The 23,575-nt window shown below is 40.7% G+C and overlaps 1 protein-coding gene across 2 annotated transcripts in view; it reads right to left on the bottom strand.

Annotated features, from left to right (window-relative positions):
- Positions 1–23,575, bottom strand: part of vldlr (very low density lipoprotein receptor) — a 93,183-nt gene that overhangs the window by 20,321 nt on the left and 49,287 nt on the right. For both annotated transcript variants that reach the window (XM_049604658.1, XM_049604657.1), the window contains exons 5-15: positions 22,948–23,156; positions 19,466–19,628; positions 18,900–19,022; positions 17,115–17,237; positions 14,436–14,555; positions 11,325–11,450; positions 8,213–8,384; positions 6,915–7,139; positions 6,674–6,792; positions 6,075–6,214; positions 1,707–1,848 (exon numbers count right to left, since the gene is read on the bottom strand). In XM_049604658.1, the coding sequence (XP_049460615.1) occupies positions 1,707–1,848; positions 6,075–6,214; positions 6,674–6,792; positions 6,915–7,139; positions 8,213–8,384; positions 11,325–11,450; positions 14,436–14,555; positions 17,115–17,237; positions 18,900–19,022; positions 19,466–19,628; positions 22,948–23,156 (1,662 nt within the window). The remainder of the gene's footprint in view (positions 1–1,706; positions 1,849–6,074; positions 6,215–6,673; positions 6,793–6,914; positions 7,140–8,212; positions 8,385–11,324; positions 11,451–14,435; positions 14,556–17,114; positions 17,238–18,899; positions 19,023–19,465; positions 19,629–22,947; positions 23,157–23,575) is intronic.

Consider the following 23,575-nt stretch of genomic DNA (forward strand, 5'->3'; position numbering starts at 1 on the left):
GTCGCATCTACAAATGCGAGTTAAGACTCTATCATGCAAAGTGAAAGCCATCAACAACATCCAGAAACACAGCCGACATCTTTGGGCCCGAGCTCATCCGAGATGTACAGTGTGCTGTGGACTGACAAGGTCACATTTCAAATCATGGACACTGTGTCCTTCAGGCTGAAGAAGAAAAAAAACATCCAAATTGTTGCCAGCGAAAGTTCAAAAGCCAGCATCTGTGATAGTATGGAGGTGTGTTAATACCCGTGTCATGGCTGACTGGCTCCATTAATGCTAAAGGTACGTACAGGTTTTGGATTCTGACAATGTCTTTTTAAGGGACATCCCTGCTTATTCCAGCAACACCATGCCAAGCCACTTTCTGCATGTGTCACAACAGTGTGAGTATGTGGTGAGTAAGTGCAGGTACTACTCCCACTGATAATGTGTGGAACATTATGAAACACAAAATGCAGCAATGGAGGCCCCTGACTGCTGAGCAACTGAAGTTGTATATCGAGCAAGAATTGGAAAGAATTCCACTTTCAAAACTTCAGCAATCAGTATTCCCAGTTCCCAAACACTTAGTTAGTGTTGTTAAAATAAAAGGTCATGTCACACAGTGGTAGACATGCTCCTGTCCCAACTTTTTTAGAACGTGTTACAGGCATCAAATCCAGAATGAGTGTATATGTACAGGAAAACAATGACATGTATGTGTGTGAACATTAAATATCTTGTCTTTGGACTGTACTCAATTGAATAAAGTTCAAACAGAAATGGTAAATCAATGCATTTTGTTGTTATTTACATTTTCCAAAGCGTCAGCTTCTTAGGAATTTAGGTTTTATCTGAGGTGTTTGATCAAAAAAAAAAAAAAAAAAAAAATGTTGAGATTGAACTCAGATCTGGGCATTCAGACAGAGATGCAGAACTTTTAAGATACTTGGTCTGGACAACCGCGTGCTTTTTTCTATCCAAGTTATCCAGAGAGTGAATCAAAAGATTTCAGCAGACAGCAGAGGACAGAGGTCAAAATTTAAATGTACAAGTAAGAAGCTGAGTTTCAAAGTTCACTTGACCTTGGCAACAGCACACTGACGAAACATTTTCAACTCTAGGTCTAATTAACAGCCTGTTCCTGGAGCATTCAGCTGTATCAAACCGCCTTTTGCTCAGTTATGGAACTGTAAATGTTCAAACTTTCCAAATTTTTTTGAGTGGACATAGGACTTCTGATGTGTTGGCTTCGAAGTTTCAAGCTCAGCTGAGCAAACACAAAATTGTGACAGTTAGTAAGCTGAGGAGATTGCTGCAAAACCCTGGTATGTTGGTATGGCTTACTGGCCCCTTCCTTACATTTATCTTAACTTAATGATGTCAGTGACAAGATGACTTGTGTCAATTATGGCTGCATGATTACAGCTAAAATGATAATCATTAGTACTCCCTGTACCTGAATTACATGTAATTACAGTAATTTCTGATTAACTCTCTCTTCATTAACCTTCATTAACTCACAGCAGCAGCTACTGTTTAAAAAAAACAACAACAAAAAAAAAAAAAACAGTCTGCAACGTCAGCTCGGAGCTGGAGGTTGCTGTGATGTCACTGAGCCTGGAGGACTGATGAATAAGAAGATTTTCCGCCTCAACAACCACTAATGTCTGTCGCTTCCTCTTGCCTCCCTCCGCTCGTTTCCCTTCCCAGCAGGTTCTTACCTGACAGCTGGATCAGCTCGTGGTACACTATGATATCCTGGGGGTCATTCAGGTTGCTGGCCAGCGTCACCACGTCGGAACCTGTGAACTTGTTCGCCCCATAGATGGCTTCATTTTCGCCATCCGTCCAGAAGACTCGATCCTGGAGAGGGGTCAGAAAAAGACGGCTCATTTTCACATTAATAGCTAAAAACAGTGCCAGGCAGATAATGGCAAGATGCCAGGAAAAAGACAATGAGGATAATTACTTTCCTCAGGAAAAAAAAAGAAAAAAAAAAAAATCAGTAGTGTGGAGATGCTTTTCATTTTGGAGAAAAGCACAGGGCATATGCAAACAATGCTGTTACAAGATTAAATACTTAGGAGACACGACAAACCTGGCCGGGCATCTCACTCTGCTAACTTGGTGCTATCGCTACAGAAATATTAGCTGCTCTGTTTCAACAATAACAGGCTGAAAAAACGGGCATGCAGGCTGAAATTCAGCTGTGTCGTTCTGCTGGGAGATGCAGTGACTTAAACCAATGGTGAGCAGAAGTCATCTGATTAATACATAAGTTTTTAAGCTATATGTAAAGGAAAAGTTCGCTATTTGCTAGGCTAATTTATGTTATAAAGTTATATAGCTCTTAAGCTAATAATGGTAACTAGCGAAAACAATTATTTTGCTTATGAATCTTGACAGTCTTCTTCTTCTTGTTAAGCCGTGTTTTACGTGTGTGAACTTTACTGCACTTAACCAGTTACATTTATTGATAGCTATTTTCTTTTATGGTCAAAAGCAAAAAAGAAAGGGTTGAAACATTCTTCTGGAAGTGACTGTTAAATAAGCATATGATACGGTCTCACATCAATCGCAGACCCCTGAATTGAATCAAAATCATATCTTGGCAGACTTTTTGATACAGGCAAATACTGCATTGTTGTTTAAAGAGAATATATTGTATCGTGATGAAACCAGTGTTTCACGCTAAAATTGTCTCGATAGAATAAAATAACAGACGAGGCGAAATTGCCACGAAACGTCTGTGTTGAGATGCCTCATTCTCTAACAGAGGCCATTTACCAAAAAATGAAAACAGTAAAACAGAGAGCTTTCATTATGGGCATCTTTGGTTTAACCAACCAAATTACTGTTGCCGTGGTTACCTGCAGCAGTTTACAGGATACAAACTGCCAGCTCGTCAGATACAAGAGCTTCAGCGACCATGGTATTATTATTTGTTGACAGAAATACATCTATCTTGCATCACTACGATCAATTCTCTCTTCAGTAATAAATACTTTAATAGAAATTGATCTTCACACCAAATCAGAAACCTTGTGTTCCTATTTGAAGAAAAGAAAGTAGTTTCTAAGAGACTGAGCAGAGGTACGGTGGTATTGTCTTTTTAAAAATTAAAAACCAAACAAACAAAAACATATGTGATATTTGATTTCTTATCTTCATTGAGGTGTTCAGTTGATTCCCAATCACACATGGGTGTGACAGAACTGTTGAGCACAAATCCTGCACAAAATGGGGATGGAGAGGCTCTAATCACAAATTCAACCATCTGTGTGCTAAGACCATCTGTGCAGTGTTCCTGCACTGCACGTTGTAAGGACCACTTGTCAATCACGTCTCTCCTTGGGTTTTCTGCTGATTAAGGCGACACTCAGTTTTGGTCTGTTCAACTTCGGTGGTGCTCACCGCTTGTGTTACCATGTTAATCCTGTTCTTCACAGTTTATTTTCCCAAACAGAACTTCACGAGACTGCGAGTGAAGAGAGCACTGAATAGGAAGTGTTTCATAGAATGATTATAACTTGGATCACACTTCTACCAGCTGCAAAATGGAAAAAGCAAAATGTAATTTTAGTCAAACTATTTCTAATTGGTGCTTTAACTATAGTGTTACAGTATGCAGTTACTCACTTAATGATAAAACTGTGCACTCCAGTGTTCAGGCATGAGCTGCACCATAAGCACATGTGCCTGCATGTGAATAATGTGTGCATGTGTCATCTGTCTGAGTGTCACCGAGTTAGCAGTTGTTTGTGTGGGTGTAGGCGAGAGAGACAGCCAGAGAACAACATGTCCATGATTTTATGATTCACAAAGATTACATGTGAAAGACAGTACTGAAGAATGCAGGTTTTTAACCAGCAGAAATTGTTAGTACTCAACATTAGAGCAATTTAGTTTTTCAGATCCACTAAGTGCACCTGCTTTGAGTCAATCCCCTCACTAGAACATTACTAGCTGTGTGCTCTGTAGAATGCAAATTACAGGTTATTCTGAATGCGTTTGTGTGATGATATGATGAAGAGTAAGCTTGAGCTTTTGTGTAATCTGTCTTTACTTGTGTCTTTAATTCTCTTTCATTTTTTGGAACCAAAAAATTCAAATGTGAAACAACTCTAAAGGACTGCATTCTGTCAGTGTGTGTCCTTAAAGTGTAACTTGGGTATTTTTGAGCATGGACCCTATTTTCCCATGTTTGTGTGTCTAAGCCCTGTTTCCACCAAACACTTTCAATATGGCACCTTTGGAACCAACATTAACCCTTCAGACATGGCACCTAGACCCTAGAGTTTCCATCGCAAACAGTACTCATAAATGTGGGTGCAGTTGTTGTCACTCACTGCTCCATCCAGCACTCATTGTATTTCCTCATTACTGGTGACACAGATGGAAGTCTGCACTTTGTTTATCGTCCACAGAATGAGGCTGCACGCCAACATTTTCAGAACAAAATAAAACAGGCTGCAGTGAGAGTCTCTCTCCATGGGATATTTAAAAAATAGCAGGTTTGTGCATTTAGTCCTTCTCAGGCAAGCTCAGGGGTTTAGCGTTACTCTAGCCCACAGGAACAGCACTCCGCGGCGCTTTTTCTTTCTCCGATATATGCGGTTCACATAACCCCGGTGAAATTAATACATAGAAACACTTGAAGATCCACTCATTACTAAAAGTATAGGTCAGAAAAAACTAATGAAATGGTCAAAGTTGTCACTGTGTTGATTGACTTACATAGTCAACTCACACACTGAGTAACATTACAAGTAAACGTTCCACCTTAAAAGTTGCCGTCAGTCGGCCCAGTGAACTAAGTTATTTTTTCTCCAACTAAAGCTGCTGCAAGAGGCAACAAAACATCCTTTCATTTATAGTTAGTTTACTAATGTATAAAACTCTCCACAGTATGAACAGCGGTTACATGAGCCTCAAAACCAGCCACAGCTCAGCCCTGAGCAGAGTGACCGTCCTCTATTGACCAATCAACAGACTGCAGTGTTCACAGCTCCACCTTTTAGTACCAGATCTGTGTGCTAGGTACCCCAACAGATGGGGGACCAAAAATGGGGACGGTACGGAACGGTTCCATCTGTACCATCCACAACTTTTCACAATGGAAACGGAAAAATAGTGTACCGATCTGAACTGAACCGTACTGCTTGGTGCAAACAGGGCTTAAGTGATTAATAGGATCAACAACAGGGAATGAGCACACGGTCAATTCACGTCCACTAAAAGTGCTTGTTTTTGCCACTGGCAGGCTCAGATCATTATTTTAAGTTTCTGTCAACATTATGTAAAGGATCCCTACAGACACAGACCTTTATGTTGAAGAGTAAGATCCCTTTTGTTTAACTAAACTCGCTGTTGGCAAACCCACCAGACTGTCTTAAAATAATCAGTAATTTTAGTGTGTAAAGAGCCAGCATACTTTCACATCTAACTGGGTAAATTAGGGGTTTATTCAACCAACTCAGAGCTGTTGATTGTTGGAACAGTGGAAAGACAAACCAAGACAGCATTTGTGAGTTTCATTTCATTTCTGTCAAATTTAAATGAAGTCTGTTTTAGGATGATAAAGGTAGAAAGCAGCACATGTTGGACAACTGAGTGAGTAAAGATAATACAATAAACGATATGTAGACAATAATTTTAGTGGCACTTGCAGGGCAACCCCCCAAATCCTGTGAAAACTCAAATTCTTGTGTATGACCATACCAGCACAGAAACAAGCATCCATCCAAAAAGCATGCCTTGTTCATTTATACTACAATCTCAGAAGAAAAGTGAAAGATGCAGACGAAAAACACAGAATCTGGGTCCGATTTAGATGGAGACGTGGGCAATAATGACTGTGATCTTGAGAGTGAGGGTAACTTAAGGTGAACTGTGACTCTGCACTACATTTTATACATTGAGGACAAACAATTAGACAATCTCTACACACGACACATGTACAATTCTGTCCAACTTGTTCCAATTAGTCAAGATTAAATCAGTAATACAACCAGTTCAACAATCCTAATGTGTGTGGCACATTTGTGAGCAAAGTGTGTGTAAAGGAGAGAATATAACAGCAGCAGTACCTCAAAAACAGTGAGAGCGAAGGGATGAGCAAGGTAGTCTGGAGACTGGAGTACTTTCTTCCTGTTGTCTCCGTTCAGGTCGACGCTACAGAGCATGTGCAGCTTAGAATCGACCCAGTACAGCCTGCCTTTGATCAGATCTGGGCGGAAGATGAAGCGTAAAAAGAAACAGGAGAGAAGAGGCGAGAAATAAGAGCAGGAGATGCAAGAATAAAAGAAGAATGGGCAATACAAGGGATAATGGAGAGTGGAGAAATGGCAGAGGGCAGAAACAGACAAAAATTACACAACGTAAGAAAGGAAAGAAAGGAGTGATACAGGGGAGAGGGCCAGATGAACATTGAATAAAAATGTGTTGACAGAGGAAATGAGACCCGAGAGTTGAAGAATAGAGGAATGACAGAGTACAGAAGAATAGGACAGAGAGAAGATGAAGCATGGCGGCAGAGATAAGTAAGAACATTTGAATCAATGCAACATTTCAATAACAAGGACAAATCGATGGCTTTGACACAGTATGGGTGATGCAAGTATAGGAAGAGAGAGACCGCATAAGGAAAGCATCTGATTAAAAGATGTGTGTGTGTGCGTGATCCTACCCAGGGTGATTCCATTAGGCCACTGGATGTCATTCACCACCAGAACCTGTCTGTCCGCCCCATTCATACCAGACTTCTCAATCTTGGCTGGCTCCCCCCAGTCAGACCAGTACAGAAACCTACAAGACCAACACACACACACACACACACACACACACACACACAACAGATCTGTAAATGTACATTGTCAATTGAACATGAAAGGTTTTCACCAGACATTAACAACAAGCTTTCCACCCACCCAGACAGCGGATCCACAGCGATGGACGCTGGCTCTTTGAGGCCTCTGTTGAAGAGAACTTTCTGCTTGGTTCCGTTGAAGTTGGCTACAGAAATGGTTTTGGTGCCGAGATCAGACCAGTACAAGTTCTTATAGATCCAGTCCACAGCGATTCCGACAGGAGTCTGGACGTTATCGATCACTTTGTTGTGGGTACTGACGTCCCCTCGTTTGTCCAGCACAGTACTGTGACGGAAAAAGAACAGAAACAATGTCACTAAAATTTAAGATTCAAATCCTCATCATTATCATTATTTAAACTGTCACATGGTCACATTAGTTTCAACTCCTCCTGCTTATTCACCACAAAACAATGCAGCCAAGTCTGAACCAATCTCATCATAAAAATTCGGATGTAAAAAATTTGTCTTGGCTATTAACAACACAAAAGTCCCTAAAAACTTCAGGTATATATGGATGCCTCACTTTCGCAAAAGTCCCTGGTTCCAGCTAATCAAACCCAAACTTGAGCTTAATGCCAACACATTTTAGTTCAGAATATTAGCATGCTAACATTTGCTTATCAGCACTAAACACAAATCCAGCTGAGGCCGATGGGAATGTCATTAGCTGTGCATGTATTTGACAACTTAAATGACAAGCTGATGATGGTACTAATGAAAAATCAGTTGCTGATCATCCTGAGGGAGGCTTGAATGTGAGTACTAAATGTCACAGCAGACCATATAAATGATGCAGGACAAGTCTGGGGATTACCAACGCTACTAGGGTTCAATCCCTACTAAATTATCACACCAATCCATACAATAACTTTTTTATTTTTTTTAAAGATTATTTTTTGGGCTTTTTTCCTTTAATGAACAGGACAGAGTGAAATGGGGTGATACAATAATTTTTGAGATATTTTTGAGATATTTCAATTAAAGTCAAAAGTGTCAACCTCGTGGTAGAGCTAGAGGAAAAGTCAGGGGATCCCCAAGGTCACTCGGAATCATCCTCTGCAGACAACAAATGTCTAGGTACAAAATTTAATTTGAATCCATCCAGGAGTTGAGATATTTCAGTCAAAACTACAGTGATGGACCAACTGACTGACCAACATTGCCTCCCCGGGAACCATGCTATTCGCAAATTAAATCATAAGGATTCATGCGGTGGGACCACGAACATGTGTACTAAACGTCAGAGTAGTCTATCCAACAATTGCTAAGATACTTCACTCTGATATCAGATATGACTCCTTTCTTGTTGTGTTCTTTTACAAGCTTCTGTGCGGCTGTTCAGTGTGTGTAATCTACCTATAAATGGCTCTCTGGCCCAGGTCAGCCCAGAAGATCATCTGCTGGTCAAAGTCCGCATCCAGAGCCACTGTGTTCCTCTGCTGCTCCACAATCTGAGTGTACTCCTTCCTCTCCAGACCCAGACGACGGATGTCACGGCGGTTAGTGAAGATCAGGCAGGGTTCCTTACCTGAGGACAAGACAGACTTGGTTACATAAGATACAGAAAAGAGAATGTCAACCTGACAGCTCCTGTCTATAAAATGCACCTCAGGCTGACCTGTTTCACTTGCTGATGCTGGAGACTTTCACAGCGTTGAGACATGAATTTGACTGAATAGTGTTATCAAATATCTGCTCAGTGATCAGTTCAGACAGATTCTGGGTGATATGAAAGACTAGAAAACACAAACGGCATAACCAGAGTCTATAGTTTCTGAGTAAAAAGGTCAAATCTGTGACATTTTTAAAGAGGATTATGAGGATCATTTAGGTGTGGTAGAAGAGGAATTATGTAAGAAATACAAGTTTATAGGATCTGTTGACAAATCATTCGGGGGAAAAAAGAATAGGCTCTACAGTCGGATACAGTGACAGTCTTTGTCAACGAGCGACACAATAAAGTCTATTTACTGCTGAAACAATCAAACAGCATGTGATCACTATACTAGAGGATGACATCAGCATTTCCCGTGACGGGACAACTCCAGAGCTTTTCTGATGATATTTGAGAGTTCATCATTTAATGATAGCGACTTGATTTAAGATTTAACTCTACAACCTCTTGTGGAATCTTTTGTTTTCACGTACCCAGCTCTCTGAAGACGAGCGACTGTTCCAGTTCATTTTACTCATTTATTTGCCCACATTTAAATTTTTAAAGCTGCTTTTAAGATTTAAACTTTTCTTGATCTCAGGCCACGGTTGTAATTTAACCATACAAACTAAAACAGACTTTGAGAGTTGTTATCCCTATGACAGTGCACTGCCAGTCAGTCAATTGAAAACTACTCTATGACAACCGATTGTTTTTCAGAACATTTTGGTAATTTTCCATTACTTATCCTTGACTGGAGAAGCTGCATAATATGAGAAGGTCTAGCTGCAGAGCGCCATGCTCAGGCCCGACTCCTCCTTTGAACCCTCTCTGGTCCCAAGCTAGGAGAAGGAAGTGAATTATGTACGCCCACCAGAGGCGATCATAAGGATACAATAGCATGCGTTCATTCGGTGTTTCCCTCAGATTTTTCCAGCAGCAGTGCTGCAGTGTGTGGGTTTCATTACATGGAATACTTTTAGACACATATGTATACAAGTGTAGATGTTGAATTACATTTAATAAAATGCTCTTCATACCCCACGTGCTGTTACAATTGCTCCTGCTTAAGGGCATCTGTAACTTTTGACATCTAGTGTTTCAATCTATATTGTGACATTGCTTGTAAAAACAACTGATCACTGTTAACAAGTAGAACACAGATACAAGTGACCTACATACAAAACTGTATCTAAATAGTTTAAGTCATTTTTGGGTAAAGGCATCAAAACCAAAATTTTATAAAACAGCCCCTGGTATCTTGTAATCAATCCTGTGCTTCCAGTCGCAGAGACAAAACAACTCAAATCCTGGAGAAATGCATCGTAGTGAAAGAGCTGGTACACACAGAGATGCCATGGCGGTTGAGTGGGCACAATACAGGATAAAATAAAGCTAAATGTGAACAGAAGCATTCTGTCCAATGTGTGAGGCAGATGAGCTGGACGTCAGGTTAGCAGTAAACCATGAATGCAGCAGTGAATGCTCAGTGTGAGCTACAGTTTGGCAGAACCGCAAGACCAGTGAAGCTATTTTAGTGGCACATGAGAAATCTTGCTTGTTTTGCGTCATCTCATCGGCCTTCATAGAGACCATAGGGCAAATGTCAGCTGTTAAAGATTGGTGGCAAGTCAATCGGAGCACTCATATCTGGGGTTGTTCAGTTTATAATGCTTGCTCATCCTCGACTCTGGCTGCTTCAAGTAGAGATAGAGGGGTAATAGCCTATGGGGAGATTTATTATATAGTAGCTTACATTAGCTAGTGATGCTAATGTCATCTACAGCAACGTTATCTAAAAAGTTTGCAAAAGCACGCAACTCCAGACAATAAAAAACAGAGGTTGGACAAGAGATGAACAGACAGAGCACCAGGCTATACCCCTAAAATATTTAATTAAATTAGCACCGAGTTGACGTTTCAAGCTCTGTTGCTCGTCAGACCTGATGAAATGCATAAAGCTTGAAACGTCACCCTGGTGGTAATTCAATTAAATTTTCATGGGAGCATAGTCCAGTTTGCAGACCTGTTTTTTTCATCTCTTGTATACAGTAACGTTAGCTTAAGTTAGCAAACTCATAAGGTTAGTATGCAAGTTATAAGATGCATAATGTTACATTACCGGACTTTATGAACTTATAGTTACATCAGAATATTAAGGTTGTATTGTGTATCTTGGTGTTACCGGTGGAGGGTTTGTGACATCTAAGTTAACTCTTTACGCTCTGAAGCCTATAATATAGCATCTAAACATATAATACACATATCTGTTGATGATAAGCACGACAAATAATACATATGGAGGCTAAACGGGGCTAAACAAGGCTAAATGTGATCAGTCAGCTTGTAATAGACCTACTTATACAGTGGCATGGACAGTACAATATATCAAAAAATATGCTCAAGGTAAAAACACGTCATTTTCCACCACTGGTCCTGGCCCAAGCCTGGAGCTCTGCGGTTTTATAACTTCACCTATTTAGATTCACAATCATGGTTAAAATATTGTAAACACCCCTCAGTATAACCCATTACAATGAAACAGCATTTATATCTCTGAAACAGTTTCAGTCGAGTCAAACAGCCTGACAGTAGCCTGGTGTGGTGGGGCTCACTGCGGTGCTTCTGAATGATTAAAGACATCTCAAAACTTAATGTGCTAAATAATTTTACTCTATTTTGAGAGTTTTCTTGAGCAGCAATCAAACAAAACCGTAAACATCTGGTGTGACACTCCACCAGGGTGCATCTGAAAGGTTGAGAGCTGCAGTTATATTTCAAGGAGTTACACTGCATCCCCAACTGTTGACTCACCGACAGCCTTGCAGACTCCGGTGGTCGGATCCATCTGGTAGCCGTTGTGGCATTCGCACTTGTACCCACCCTTCAGGTTTATGCAGATCTGACTGCAGATGCCGGGGTTCAGACACTCATTGATGTCTGCACGGAGAGACAAAGAGAAGAGGCAGGGAGGGATGAGCAAGAGGAAAGAGAGAGGATACAGCTGGTATCTGACATGTTTAATTAATCAAGTCTGCTGAGTGCTCCAATTTGGGTAATCAGACACATGGTTCTACTACAAAACACAAAAACTACTGAAAACCTTTTTTTAAATGACTTTTCTGAGGCATTCCCACAATTCTTTCTGCATGAGACTGTAAACTGATGATACACAAAGAGAAAATTACACCAATTTATAATTGCTTGTGGTGTTTTGCCAGAATGCTCTTTAGTAACAAGCTGCTCTCGCCTGAACTAAATGTAAATATACAGATGCTTTCAGGAGTGTAGTGGTTACTTTATACCTGGGAGTAGATTAAGCGCCTGTACAACCAGTGGGGTTCATTCCAGATGGGATTACACACATTCCCCAATATCCAGAGCAGTGCTGGAGGCCAAGATTGGCTCAATAACAAAAGTGTGTCAGATCAGTGCCTACTTGAACATAACTGAGGGGATTTCTACTTTTAGAAAAAAAAAAAAAAATCACAACACGGCCAATCACATTACACACCGAACCCTTCAGAGGCCAGAAGTGCACAATAAAAACATGTAGCAGTCATAATTGAAATATCTCCAAGTCACACCAGCAGCCCACAGTATGTCTGAACCAGCCTGTTGGATTAGTGACTTCTAAGAAAAACAAAATAGTAACACATCTTCAGCCAGGACAATACCCTGCCAAGGACATTGTGATTTTGGATTAATTTTGAGGGCTGTGATGTTTAAAGTTGACAGTTCTGTCTGATCTACTTTTCAAACAATCGAGGCTTAACTACGACTGCCAAGAAACTAAGGCATGTCAGTGAACAAAAAGCGCTGGTAGTGTTTTTCTTTCCTGGAATAAATGTAATAGAGTCAGAATCTTAAACATATGGTAATGTTGAAAATGTTGCCGATGTTTAGCTTTTACTAAAGTAACTGAACTGGGTTCACTAAAACACATGTTAATACTCAAATAAACTGACAACCTGTGGGAAACACCACAAATATAACTACAAAAGAAACAGCTGGGACGATCTAACAACACTTAAAATGGTATATTCACCTTAAAATCAAAATTTGAATCTTAAGTAGGATTGATACTTGTGCAGCAGACCCTACACTGTAGCCTAGGCACATGGCCTACACCATTGTGAGCCTTTATACTTGTGCCGTGTGCAGTTACACCTCCAGAACACTAACTGGCAGTGAGGTTTCTGTGAAATGCTGTAAAGTTTAGTTGATTCAAAACACATATTAAACACACATTAAACATGGCTTCATAGAGACAATTTCAAACACAAGTACACAAATCAGCTTCACTTGTCTTTATCTGGACACGTTTTCCCCACAAATACAACATGCTAATGTTTTTAGCACAAGCCTATGGCATTTTACATTATATAAATTAGCCTAGCAGCTAGCGAACTTTTCCTTTACTCATATGAAGCCAGGGACAACAGCAACATTTAACAAAGGTGACGTTACAAAATTTGGCTCCATTACAACTCACAAGGTTCACTGACAAAACAACTGTCTGATAATAAACACGTTTTCCAAACAAATATAACATGCTAACATTATTAGCACAAGCCTATGGCATTTTACATTGTATAAATTAGCCTAGTGACAAAAAGATAGGATACAGGATAAATCACACACGAGACTTAAAATGCAATTTTTGTGGAGACTTTGTCTTCAATAATTTATTGTTTTTATCTGAAATTAATGTAAATAAAAGCTTAGTTTCCACTGAGGGAAATGGTATGAGTATACAGAAACAAACAGGAGGTCTGCTTCACTGCAAAGTGTAGTTAAATTTCTGGGGAGGTGCACGTCAGGCTACGGCATAGGGTACGGCGTAGGCTCTATGTCGATGCAGAGCCTACACCGTAGGTACAGCATCGATTCACAGAAGTAAAAATTCCGCCTAACCTGTCGTGCTATTTATCAGTGTAGATTGTTTTGGTGTGAGTTGCCAGTGTTGGAGATATCGGTGGTAGAGATTTATCCATTATTCTTGCATATAATGGTCATGATTTCTGGAAAGAGACATTGCTGTTGAGTTTTGCAAATGTATTATTTGCTGCTCTGTGAACCACGAGCCGAGTGCCAACTAGTTCGATCACATTCAAGAGAGGGCTCTACGGCCGATATCTTCAACACTCAGAAATTTGCACGAAAACAATCTGTATAGAGGAAGAATAGGTATCTTTGATTTGGGGTTGAACTGTCCCTTTAATAATGCAATTATGCAATGAATTACCAATTATCAAAGTCAAACTTATTCAGTATGCATCTGAGCAGACAGGGAAGTATGACTGATGTAAGAACATTCTTCACTCAGATTTTTGTGCTCCCCTTTTCTACTTCCTCAGAGATGAAGCTCCGCAGACTGATGATTATAATAATAATGATGAGAAACCGATTTCAAAGCTTCCTGAGCTCTTTGGTCAGGCCGTGAAGACCTGGAGACCCAATTATAACTGGAGTGAGTCTTGTTCTGTTGGCGGGTGAGTAAGTATGTCTGGCACCCAGATGGATCCCAGTGGGCTGTCCATCAGCTCTGAACACATACTGCTTCATCAACATTAGGGGAGATAAATGGTTTTTTTTTTATGCAAACAGCAAGTGGAAACTGTGAAGTGAAGGAAACGTGACATGAATTGTGGCTCTTTACCGCCGCTCTGTAATTGATTGAGCATCATGCTGCTGTCTGTGCTCTCTGTTCTCTCTGTCTGACCTGGGCTGACCATCCTTACTGATCAAATTAATTAATCCCTGTTGGGTTTAAGGAGGTTTTCCTTTGGTCTATTGGGTCCAGCAGTGCCTGAAAAATGGCTTCATCCATGGATGAGATTATTACGTTACGAAATAAGTCCAGTTTTTTGTATTTACAATTGATGCGACCTTACATAACAAAGCAAAGTAAAGGTCACCTACCTCCGCAGGTCTTGTGGTCTATGAGCTGAAGTCCAGGTGTGCAGTCACACTCGAAGCCAATCACCATGTCTTTGCAGATGTGAGAGCAGCCACCGTTGTTCAGGAGACACTCGTTTAGATCTGAAGCACATGACGGAAACAGGGCTTTATTGTAGCTACAAGAACATCATGCAAGCAAAACACACAAACCATACATAACACTCTTAATAGTAATCCTGTTGCACTCAGTCAGTTCACAGCCATAAAACGCAGCATCTGAGATTTCCGGCTTCATCCAGGCATTGACAGTTTGGACAGAAAGCTAAGGGTACGTTTCCTCGCACCACTTCTTCCTTCTGTTATTTCAAGAGTCTGTTGGACTCAAACAGGTTCAGGCAGATAATAAAAGCTTTAAGACCTTTAATTGTTGACAGGCAGTTGTTCTCGGTTTATTGGATACTTACAAAAGATATACTATTCCACTCGGCCCTTATGTTCTTTTATAAAAGCAAGGTAACAAAACAAAAAAGAAAGTTCCCTTCTCCAAATTCAACAAAGCAGGTGGTGAACCATCACTTGAAATACAATTATTCAGCTCATTACCAACTGTACAACAATACACTTAAAAATAAACATTTTTGGAGTTACTTGATCCGTTAAATTATATACACAATGTGCCAATCTTTGTCTCTGACTGAACGTTTGTACAATCCAGACTCACACGTTTAATATTCTGACTGCGTAAAGCATTATCACTTTTGACCAAGTTCTTTGATCCATGAAAGAGAATTATTTAGAAGCACTCTTCGGTCTCTCACCCTGACATGCACGAGGCATTAAAGCTGCACAAGGTGAGATTTTATATAAAAATCCACATATTATCAGCATAAATCAAGGTGCAACAGAGGTAGGCGTCATGTAGTTTTACCCTGTTTGCCTTAATTCCACTCTCTTCTTTGACGTATGGACTTCCATGCCCACAGGAAAAGACATCTGAATGTACTTAAAAGCAATTTGTCTCCTGAACAGCGCCTAAGTGACCTGTCCACAGAAATCTAAATGCTGCACCTTCTTTCTTTTCTTTGGTTTGTGTTAAGCGTCAATGTACAGACTCGACATTCTGGGAATTCAAGCTCAAATATTTCTGGTTCAAACAGTTTCATGTCGCTGACATTTAGAGCCACCAGCTCGGGAAGCACTACAATACTTTTTATCAAGTGACATTTGCAGACACACACTGAGGGTTGATCACGGCTCAAACTACAAGTTCACTCATATTTACTCAGATTCTAGTGCAAATATAATAAATATGTAGAGAAATCAAACATCTGGATCAATCTATGTTTGATCTGCCACTCAGTTGGAGGGCTGTGGAAATACGTCTGTCATCATCTGAAGTGTCATCTAGATGTGTTTGACTTAAAGCTTTTCTGCTCGTCACACCACTCTGCATCTCTTCAGTTATTCCTCATTCAGACAGGCTTGAGTAAAACATCAAACCTTAGGGGTGTCTACAGGTATCAGACAGTCAAATTTGATGCTTTTTAAGACCCGTTTAAGACACCTTTTGTCTAGTACAGAGTTAAGTGTTAGGAATATGGCTATTAGATTGAGTTAAGTCAAATCTACATTTTGCAGACACTAAATTACAAAATGTATGAATTAAATTAGATAAAATGTTTGTACTAGTTAAAACCTCACAAATTCATATTTAAGACTATCTAATGACATTTAAGGCCTTATTGTTGTAACACTGAAGGCATTTCAAGACTTCTTAAAGGACCTGTAGACACCCTGACCTTATCTACTGTGCTCAGAAAATCACCACTAATTTGAATGTCAGGCAAAAATGATACTAAACCCAGTAACCTCACTGTGACTACAAGACTACAGGAAGATGCACACAGTCACTACTTCTGAGGCTGCATCCACACTGATGTTTTAAATTTGAAATGAATAACTTCTGCTATGTTTATGACTAGCATCCAAATGAAATGAAGACCCTTGAAAAAGCTGCTGGCCATGTTTTAGTTTGAAAATACCAGGTTGCATTTTAGGCAGAATGGGTGGAAACATGGACTTTAGAAAACGATGACGATTGGGATTTCAGTCACGACGTGTCAAGCCAAAACACTGCAATTAGGCTATTCCCAAGGCCACGGCTTCCTCTGGTAATGGATAATGCTCTCAATACCGCTCTAGTGCATCGCCATACTTGCCTTGGAATGACTCTCAATCTGTTTTCTGCCGCCTTGACTGCCTTAAAACATTACTTGTGTTGTTTTTATTAACAGTTCCACCTTGTCGTCAGTCCAAGCAAAGAAATCTCTGGTCTCTGCAGTATTTTCCGTGACTAAACTCATAGTAGACAATCTGCTTCCTGTTAAAATCAGTGTGGGCATGGCCAGTGTACGTGTTTTCAGGGGTGTTAGTAAAGAGGGAGATTATTTCTGAAATTGTGCCAAAACACTTATGTGTACAGAAAGATTGTTTCGCTTTAAAACATGGTTTTAATATGACATTGATTGCTCTGTGAAAACAGACACAAAGTGGGATGGCTCCCCTGAGAGACAATCTTTGGTTTTAAGTTAACACGAACGTGCACAGACCTGACAAAAACATCTACAATCTTGAATATAAATCATTGTGAACAAATGTAGAGTGTTCATATTCTTTTTTTACCCTTTGTTTTATACTCACTGCATTCCTTAATGGGTTCATCGCTCCAGTCGGGACAGTCTCGGGCCTTGTTGCACACTTTGCTCATCTCGATACACTCTCCACTGCGACACTTGAACTTCTCTGGTCCATTACACTGAGTCACTGTGGAGAGATGCAAAGAATTTTACTTGCCAGGGTTAGTAACCACTAATGCACAACAACACACAATACTGTCCTTTAAATATTTATTCTGTAAAAAGCTAACAATGCCATAAGTGTCAGGATTTAACTTTTAGTTTACACTTGCTCTTTCGTCTTTGTACAGTTAGGTTGGTGGTTTTTCCCTGCATCCAGTCTTGTGCTAAGCTAATCGCTTCCTGGATCTATTGCCGTACTTTATACAAAGATATGAGTGTAGTTTCAACCTTCTCATCTCACTCAAAGACATTTGTTCTCCGGCAAATAGCCACACTTAGCAAGCGAGACAGCAGCCTATCTACAGGCTTGAACAGGGGAGAAAACAAAATATTGAGAAAGAAAGCTTTATCAACGCGTATTCAGTTTTGGAAAGGTTTTACAAACCGAACAGCTAAAGCTCCTTTCAGGATAATCTAATCCTCCAGTTTGGGTTAAAAATGGAAGTAGCTTTAAAAGTAGCTGCCTTTTCAAACCCAACATTGACAAGCATTCCTCTTTCAGCAGTCTCTGAGTGAGAATCTGCCACAAACTTGTCACTCTTTAAAGTCTGTTTTCAAAGCCCGTGTTTTATGCTACTGGAGCAAGAACAAATAAACTCATGGAAACGAGATAACCGGGAGGGTTTTTTCTTTTCTTTTTTTGTTGTTGGTACATTTATCTTCTAGATGAGCGCACAAAAAAATAAAACACAGCACTGGATTGCTGAGAAAAATCGTTCTTAATACATCACACACAGCAAACAAACACTGCTTTTGTACCTGAGCACAACCTGAGGTGGAGTGTCTTTTTTTCTTTGTAAAAGAACATCTGAGAAATACGTAATTTACAAGCCCACAGCATCTACGCTAACACACACAGCCTCTCTCTCAGCTTCTTCAGGACAGCCTGCAGTAGGATGTAAAAACAGAAACATTATGCTTAGCTATGAAATGTATGTGCTTCTGCATTGTCAAGGTTAACTGAACCTGGCCTTTACCCTACTCTGCCAAGCATGTCAGAGCCGGTCCTATCAAGTTGGAAAGATTATGATACCTTGTTCTCTCTCTCTAGTATAACTAGACTGTTGGAAAGACTGTCTGTGGAGCAAACTCCATGCCAGCACTGCTGTTTGGTGTCTGCTTCCTGGTACCAGTATTGTGAATAAAGACATTCTTTTTAAGACGACAGAGACTAATGGGAGTGTTTATTCACTGAGACAGAGACTGAGCTGAAACAACAGTTGTTATTCTCTTATCAGTGGCCTCAGGATAAGGCTTGCGAGATCATGGCCAAAATGATAATCACTTTTTTTTGTTTTAAATCAATATTGAGATCATGGTTATTCATCAGAATTTTCCATTGACATTATTCCATTCTAGTGACAAAATATAATTAAATTGCAGCACTTTCACATTCAAATAAACAGAGCGCTATTTTTATTTTCATGCTGTGCTAAATTCCTGCTAGTGTACAAATCTTTGCATCAATATAAGACTGGTCCTCCTTCACAGAGCGTCTCCTGGAAAACAAGTGTCAATAAAATTGTCCCAAAACATTTCTACCCAAAATTAAAGAGCACTGCTTTCACCGTCTTGCAACAATACACACACACACACACACACACACACACACACACACACCACCTACTGTTTTTACAGTTGACTTCGTCTGATCCATCGGCGCAGTCTCTGAGGCCGTTACACTGTCTGCTGCCCAGGATGCAGTTTCCATCATCACATTTGAACTGATCCGGTCCACAAGTGCGTACAGCTGCCAGGAACACACATCGTACACAAAATGAATTAATAATTGTTTTAATAATCAATTAAGTCATTGGTCAAATCAAAAAGCCAGACATTCTCTGGTTTCAGCTTCTCAAATATGAGGACTTTCTCATCACACTGTAAATTGAATATATTTGGATTTTGGACTGTTTGTTAAACATAAACTGAAAACACTTAGACGTCTCAGAATTTGTTATGACATTGATGGCCGTATCCTCATCACTGCAGGCATTAATTTAGGACTAACTGGACAGACAGATAATTGAAGACAGTTTGAGCAGGGATCCATTATGTGCTGCACTCTTATTCCAAAAGGAACATCAACACATTTAAAACTCCCATCATCTGCCACAGTTACACAATAAATGTGGTTATGATCTTAAAATGCTCAGTTTTTAAATGTGTTGACGACAGCTGGTGTGTACATACGACAGTTGGCTTCATCGCTGCCATCCTTGCAGTCAGGGTCTCCATCACACCTCCACTTCTTGTGAATACATTCTCCTGAGCGGCACTGCATCTCACTGGAGGAACACTTGGCAGGCGGTGTTGGGTGACGGCCGCAACGAGACGGAGACTCATCTGACTGGTCCTGCAGGGCACAGAGTCAAGAATACAACGTGTGAAAGCTTTTTCCATTTGCTATTCACTTGCTGTCACCAGCGCCTGCTGCCTGTCATTTCCTGGCAGGGAGCCTGCAATTTATCTTAACAAGACCTAAAAGACCAGTTTGGAGAGCAATTTTGAACTCAGAAAGTGTGTGATGCTTTGATGTGGTATGGCCCTCTGGCTGAAGGGAAATTTGTGGGACAGACAAACACTCAGGTACAGAGAGTAAGTGGGACTCAATGTCCTGTTTTTATATTTCAAAAGGCGTTTAGTTTGATCACACAAAAATCAGAGTTTTCTACATTTGTTCTCTTTCACTTTCCCAGGCACAGCAACTTCCTGGGGTCTTGTGGTCACCGTGGGGTTGCCAGGTAACCAGTAGAGACTCCAGGAAGTCAGTGCACTGAGCTCCAGAGGTGATGGCAGGCAGACTACTGTTGCATTTTCACTGCATGGTACGACATGGCTCTACTCAAATTGACTTCTTCCTGTTTTCCATTGACAAGAGTATTTTTAGGATCACCTTGATTGAGGTTCCAAGTGAGATGAGCCAATACTGTGGACTTAAAACACTTCAGACCACGGATTGGTCGGAGAGAATCGCCACTTGCACAACATTGGACATCCTGCACAAATCTACCATTTTTAAATACCCAAGCAACTGTCACCGGTGCCTGCAATTCACTTGATCCAGATTTTTAAAAAAATGTAGCACACATTCCTCTGTTTGTTTGCCAATAAAAGGATACAAGTGTCTCGTTGCGGGTGATATCACAGTGGTTACACACGACATCGCAGTGGAGATCAAATGAGAATTCCGCCTCAAGTGAAGGAGTACTATATACGGTGGAAAACAAAATACAGAAAAGGTCCCTAAAGTGAGTTGAGTCAAACTGAACCATGCAGTGAATGTGTGGCATTTGTTACCTTTGGACAGACCCAGGCTAGCTGTTTCCCTGTTTCCAGTCTTTATGCTAAAGCTAAGCTAACCAGTTGCTGACTGTAGCTACATATTAACCAAACAGATGTGGTCTCAATCTTCTTTCCCCACTCTTGGCATACGTCCAAAAACATCAAACTATTCCTATATCTGTAAACCTTTAAAATTGTATGCATTATGACCATTGGTTTTGATAAAGTTTACTCACGACTATGTCCCATGTAAACAGTTGGGAAACAGACTCTGGCAAGAACCATAGCAATCAGGGCAAGGAGAGGAAGTCTCCTACAGCTTTACAAAACATTCATTTTACAGAGATCATCTCAAACACTTAACACAATGACAGTTGTTGAAAATGCACAGTGTGTGTCCTATCATTTTACTTTTGAAATCAGGAAATACACCATGTCACACACCACGTCCCAGCATTTGCCACTACTTCTCTAATATACACACAAGCTAAGAAACCGGCATATATGCAAGATTACAACAGGTAAGTCAGCCTACAAGTTGACCAGGAGGTCAACTTTACTTGACTTGAAGTGGATCTGCTGGGGTACAGTGTGTAGTTTGGTAAAACAGCTAAAAATTTCGAAGAGAACTACCCTTTTAAAGTGTGACCAAATTCAAAACAGACAGTTCCTTGAGTTGATGTACATGACACTACCTTAGTATATGCACATTCAACAGCCAGTGCTGCCCGCCTCACAAAACCTCTTCTCAATGCATTACCAGCCATCTTGCATACGTTTACATTAATAAAGATGGAATTCATTTTAATGCATTGATTCAGCCTCCCACTTGTATGTAGATAAGCTATATAAGCTCACTACGCTGTTACAGAAATGCTACTGACCTGATGTCCCAGTTACCTCTGCAACCGGAGTTTCCCATCATATTTCATGGCTTACTCGATACATTTCCTTTTCTTTGTTATCAATGTGTTGTTTAAATGCTCTGAGCAATAAAATACAACACATCATATTTCCATGTTACAACTTGACGGTCATGAATTCACCAAAGTTGGAGGAGCAACCATCTGAGGAGCATGTGAATGTACCACAGGCCTAGTCTGATGGAGGTCTAGACTCAAATCTGATTTAAAAGGCCCTTGCTTGTTCACTCACTGTAGCAGGCAGTGTGAGCAGTACTCTGCAATAATGGTGAATGAGTGGGTGGGAAAAGTCATGAGCACTTGGATGTTCAGTAGGCAAATGAACATTAAAAAGAGCTGTTCAAAAAGATTTGTTGCTTCATTTTTTCCCCATCGCTGTGCCAGAGTCTGTTTCCCTAATGCCCACAAGAGAGGTGCTGAGTTACACATTATTCTGACCAACAGTCATAATAGACATACATATGCCACCAACATCTAGTTTGACAAACATTTTTTTTAAGACTATTCAAGTACCTTCCAATACAATATCAGACATTTCAGCAGTTTTGCACAGACATCAGCCACTGAAGGAAAGAGCTAACTTCATTCATACAGAATCCAAACAAAGCCACACCATGGCTCTCACATTGTTTAACTGACAGGTGATCTGGGGGACGTGCGTGGCAGAGAGCTTTTAGGACTCAGAATCATAACTGGGCAATCAGACAGAGAGGGATCAAGAGGAGCAGCAGGAGGAGTTTCTCACACTTTCATCATCTCAGAAAGTCACTGACTCATGTGGGAGCAGATTAATGGAGTGTGAGAATGTGTGCGTTTGTGTGTGTGTGTCTGAAGCTCCCTGACTATTAACACTGACGCAGGACCAGCTGGGTGTGAGAAAGCGACAGAGTGAATTACAATGACCTTCCCACTGAGAACGGTGTTTTAAATATTTGTGGGTGTGAGCGTTTGCGTCAGTTTTCTTTCATTTTCCTGTGGGGCGGTCACAGTGATAACCACACAGCCAATTAACAGGTAACAGGCAAACTGCCGACTCAGTGGAACTTGTTCTGCCGTGTGTGAAAACGTGTTGGGAGTGTCAAAGTCAGTGTGCGTGTGCGTGTATGTGTGTGTAAGACAGGTCAATAACCACAGGGCGCTGTGAACATTGAAAATGCAGAACCGGTGTGTGTGTGTGTGTAATTTGCGTACCCAGGGATATCATAATGGACAGGTCATTACAGTGAGGCAAAATCGACCTAGAAAATGAGGGGAGTGTGTTTTAGGGTGCTGCCTATGTTAAGTCTTTCGTGATAAAAAAGAGGCAAAAATCATGACCCAGATGAGATAGTAAAATTTAATCTCTTCCTTTTTGTCAGGGCTTATTTCGATGTACTTAAATATGCAACATGTATGTGTACACTTGTGTTTGTGTACACATTCCAAGCGTGTGTGTATGCGTGGCACGTCACTGTGTGCCTCTCTTACCTGGCAGTCGACGTCATCATCACACACCCAGCTGGCCGGGATGCACGATGAGTTCCCACACTGGAACTCGCTGGGACCGCAGGAGGACGGCGCGCACTCCACCTCATCGGAGCCGTCGCCACAGTCGTCCTCACTGTTGCACACAAAGTTCCGGGAGATGCAGCGACCGCTGGCGCACGTGAACTCATTCGGAGCGCAGGTGATGTTGCCTGGAGGCAGACAGGAGGACACAAGGCAAATATGAGAGCACTGTGAAGGTGAACAGTTCAGTCACATGACAAGGACGGTGCTGTTCTAGAAACAATGCTAAAATCTACAGCATTCATCCTGTAAGCTGTCACAATTTACACATTAGGAGTACTTAATTTAACCACTACCATTACATGTTTCAGCTGTTTTACAAGAGTTTGTGCCACTTTCCAAATGGAAGGCCGCGAAACTCGAAACTGGACTCTTCATATTCAAGAGGATTGAGACATTTGGGCTTTATATACAGCACATGTCCGCAACTATGGCTGCTCATATTTGTTTAATAATATCCCGGGGTCCAGATTTCTCTTAGTCATCAGTTCAAGGTCCACACAGTTCAATATATTCAGTGTCGTACTTGCATTTGGCCATACTGCCG

Source organism: Epinephelus fuscoguttatus, linkage group LG18 (genome assembly GCF_011397635.1).
Source record: "Epinephelus fuscoguttatus linkage group LG18, E.fuscoguttatus.final_Chr_v1".
Taxonomy (NCBI): Eukaryota; Metazoa; Chordata; class Actinopteri; order Perciformes; family Serranidae; genus Epinephelus; species Epinephelus fuscoguttatus.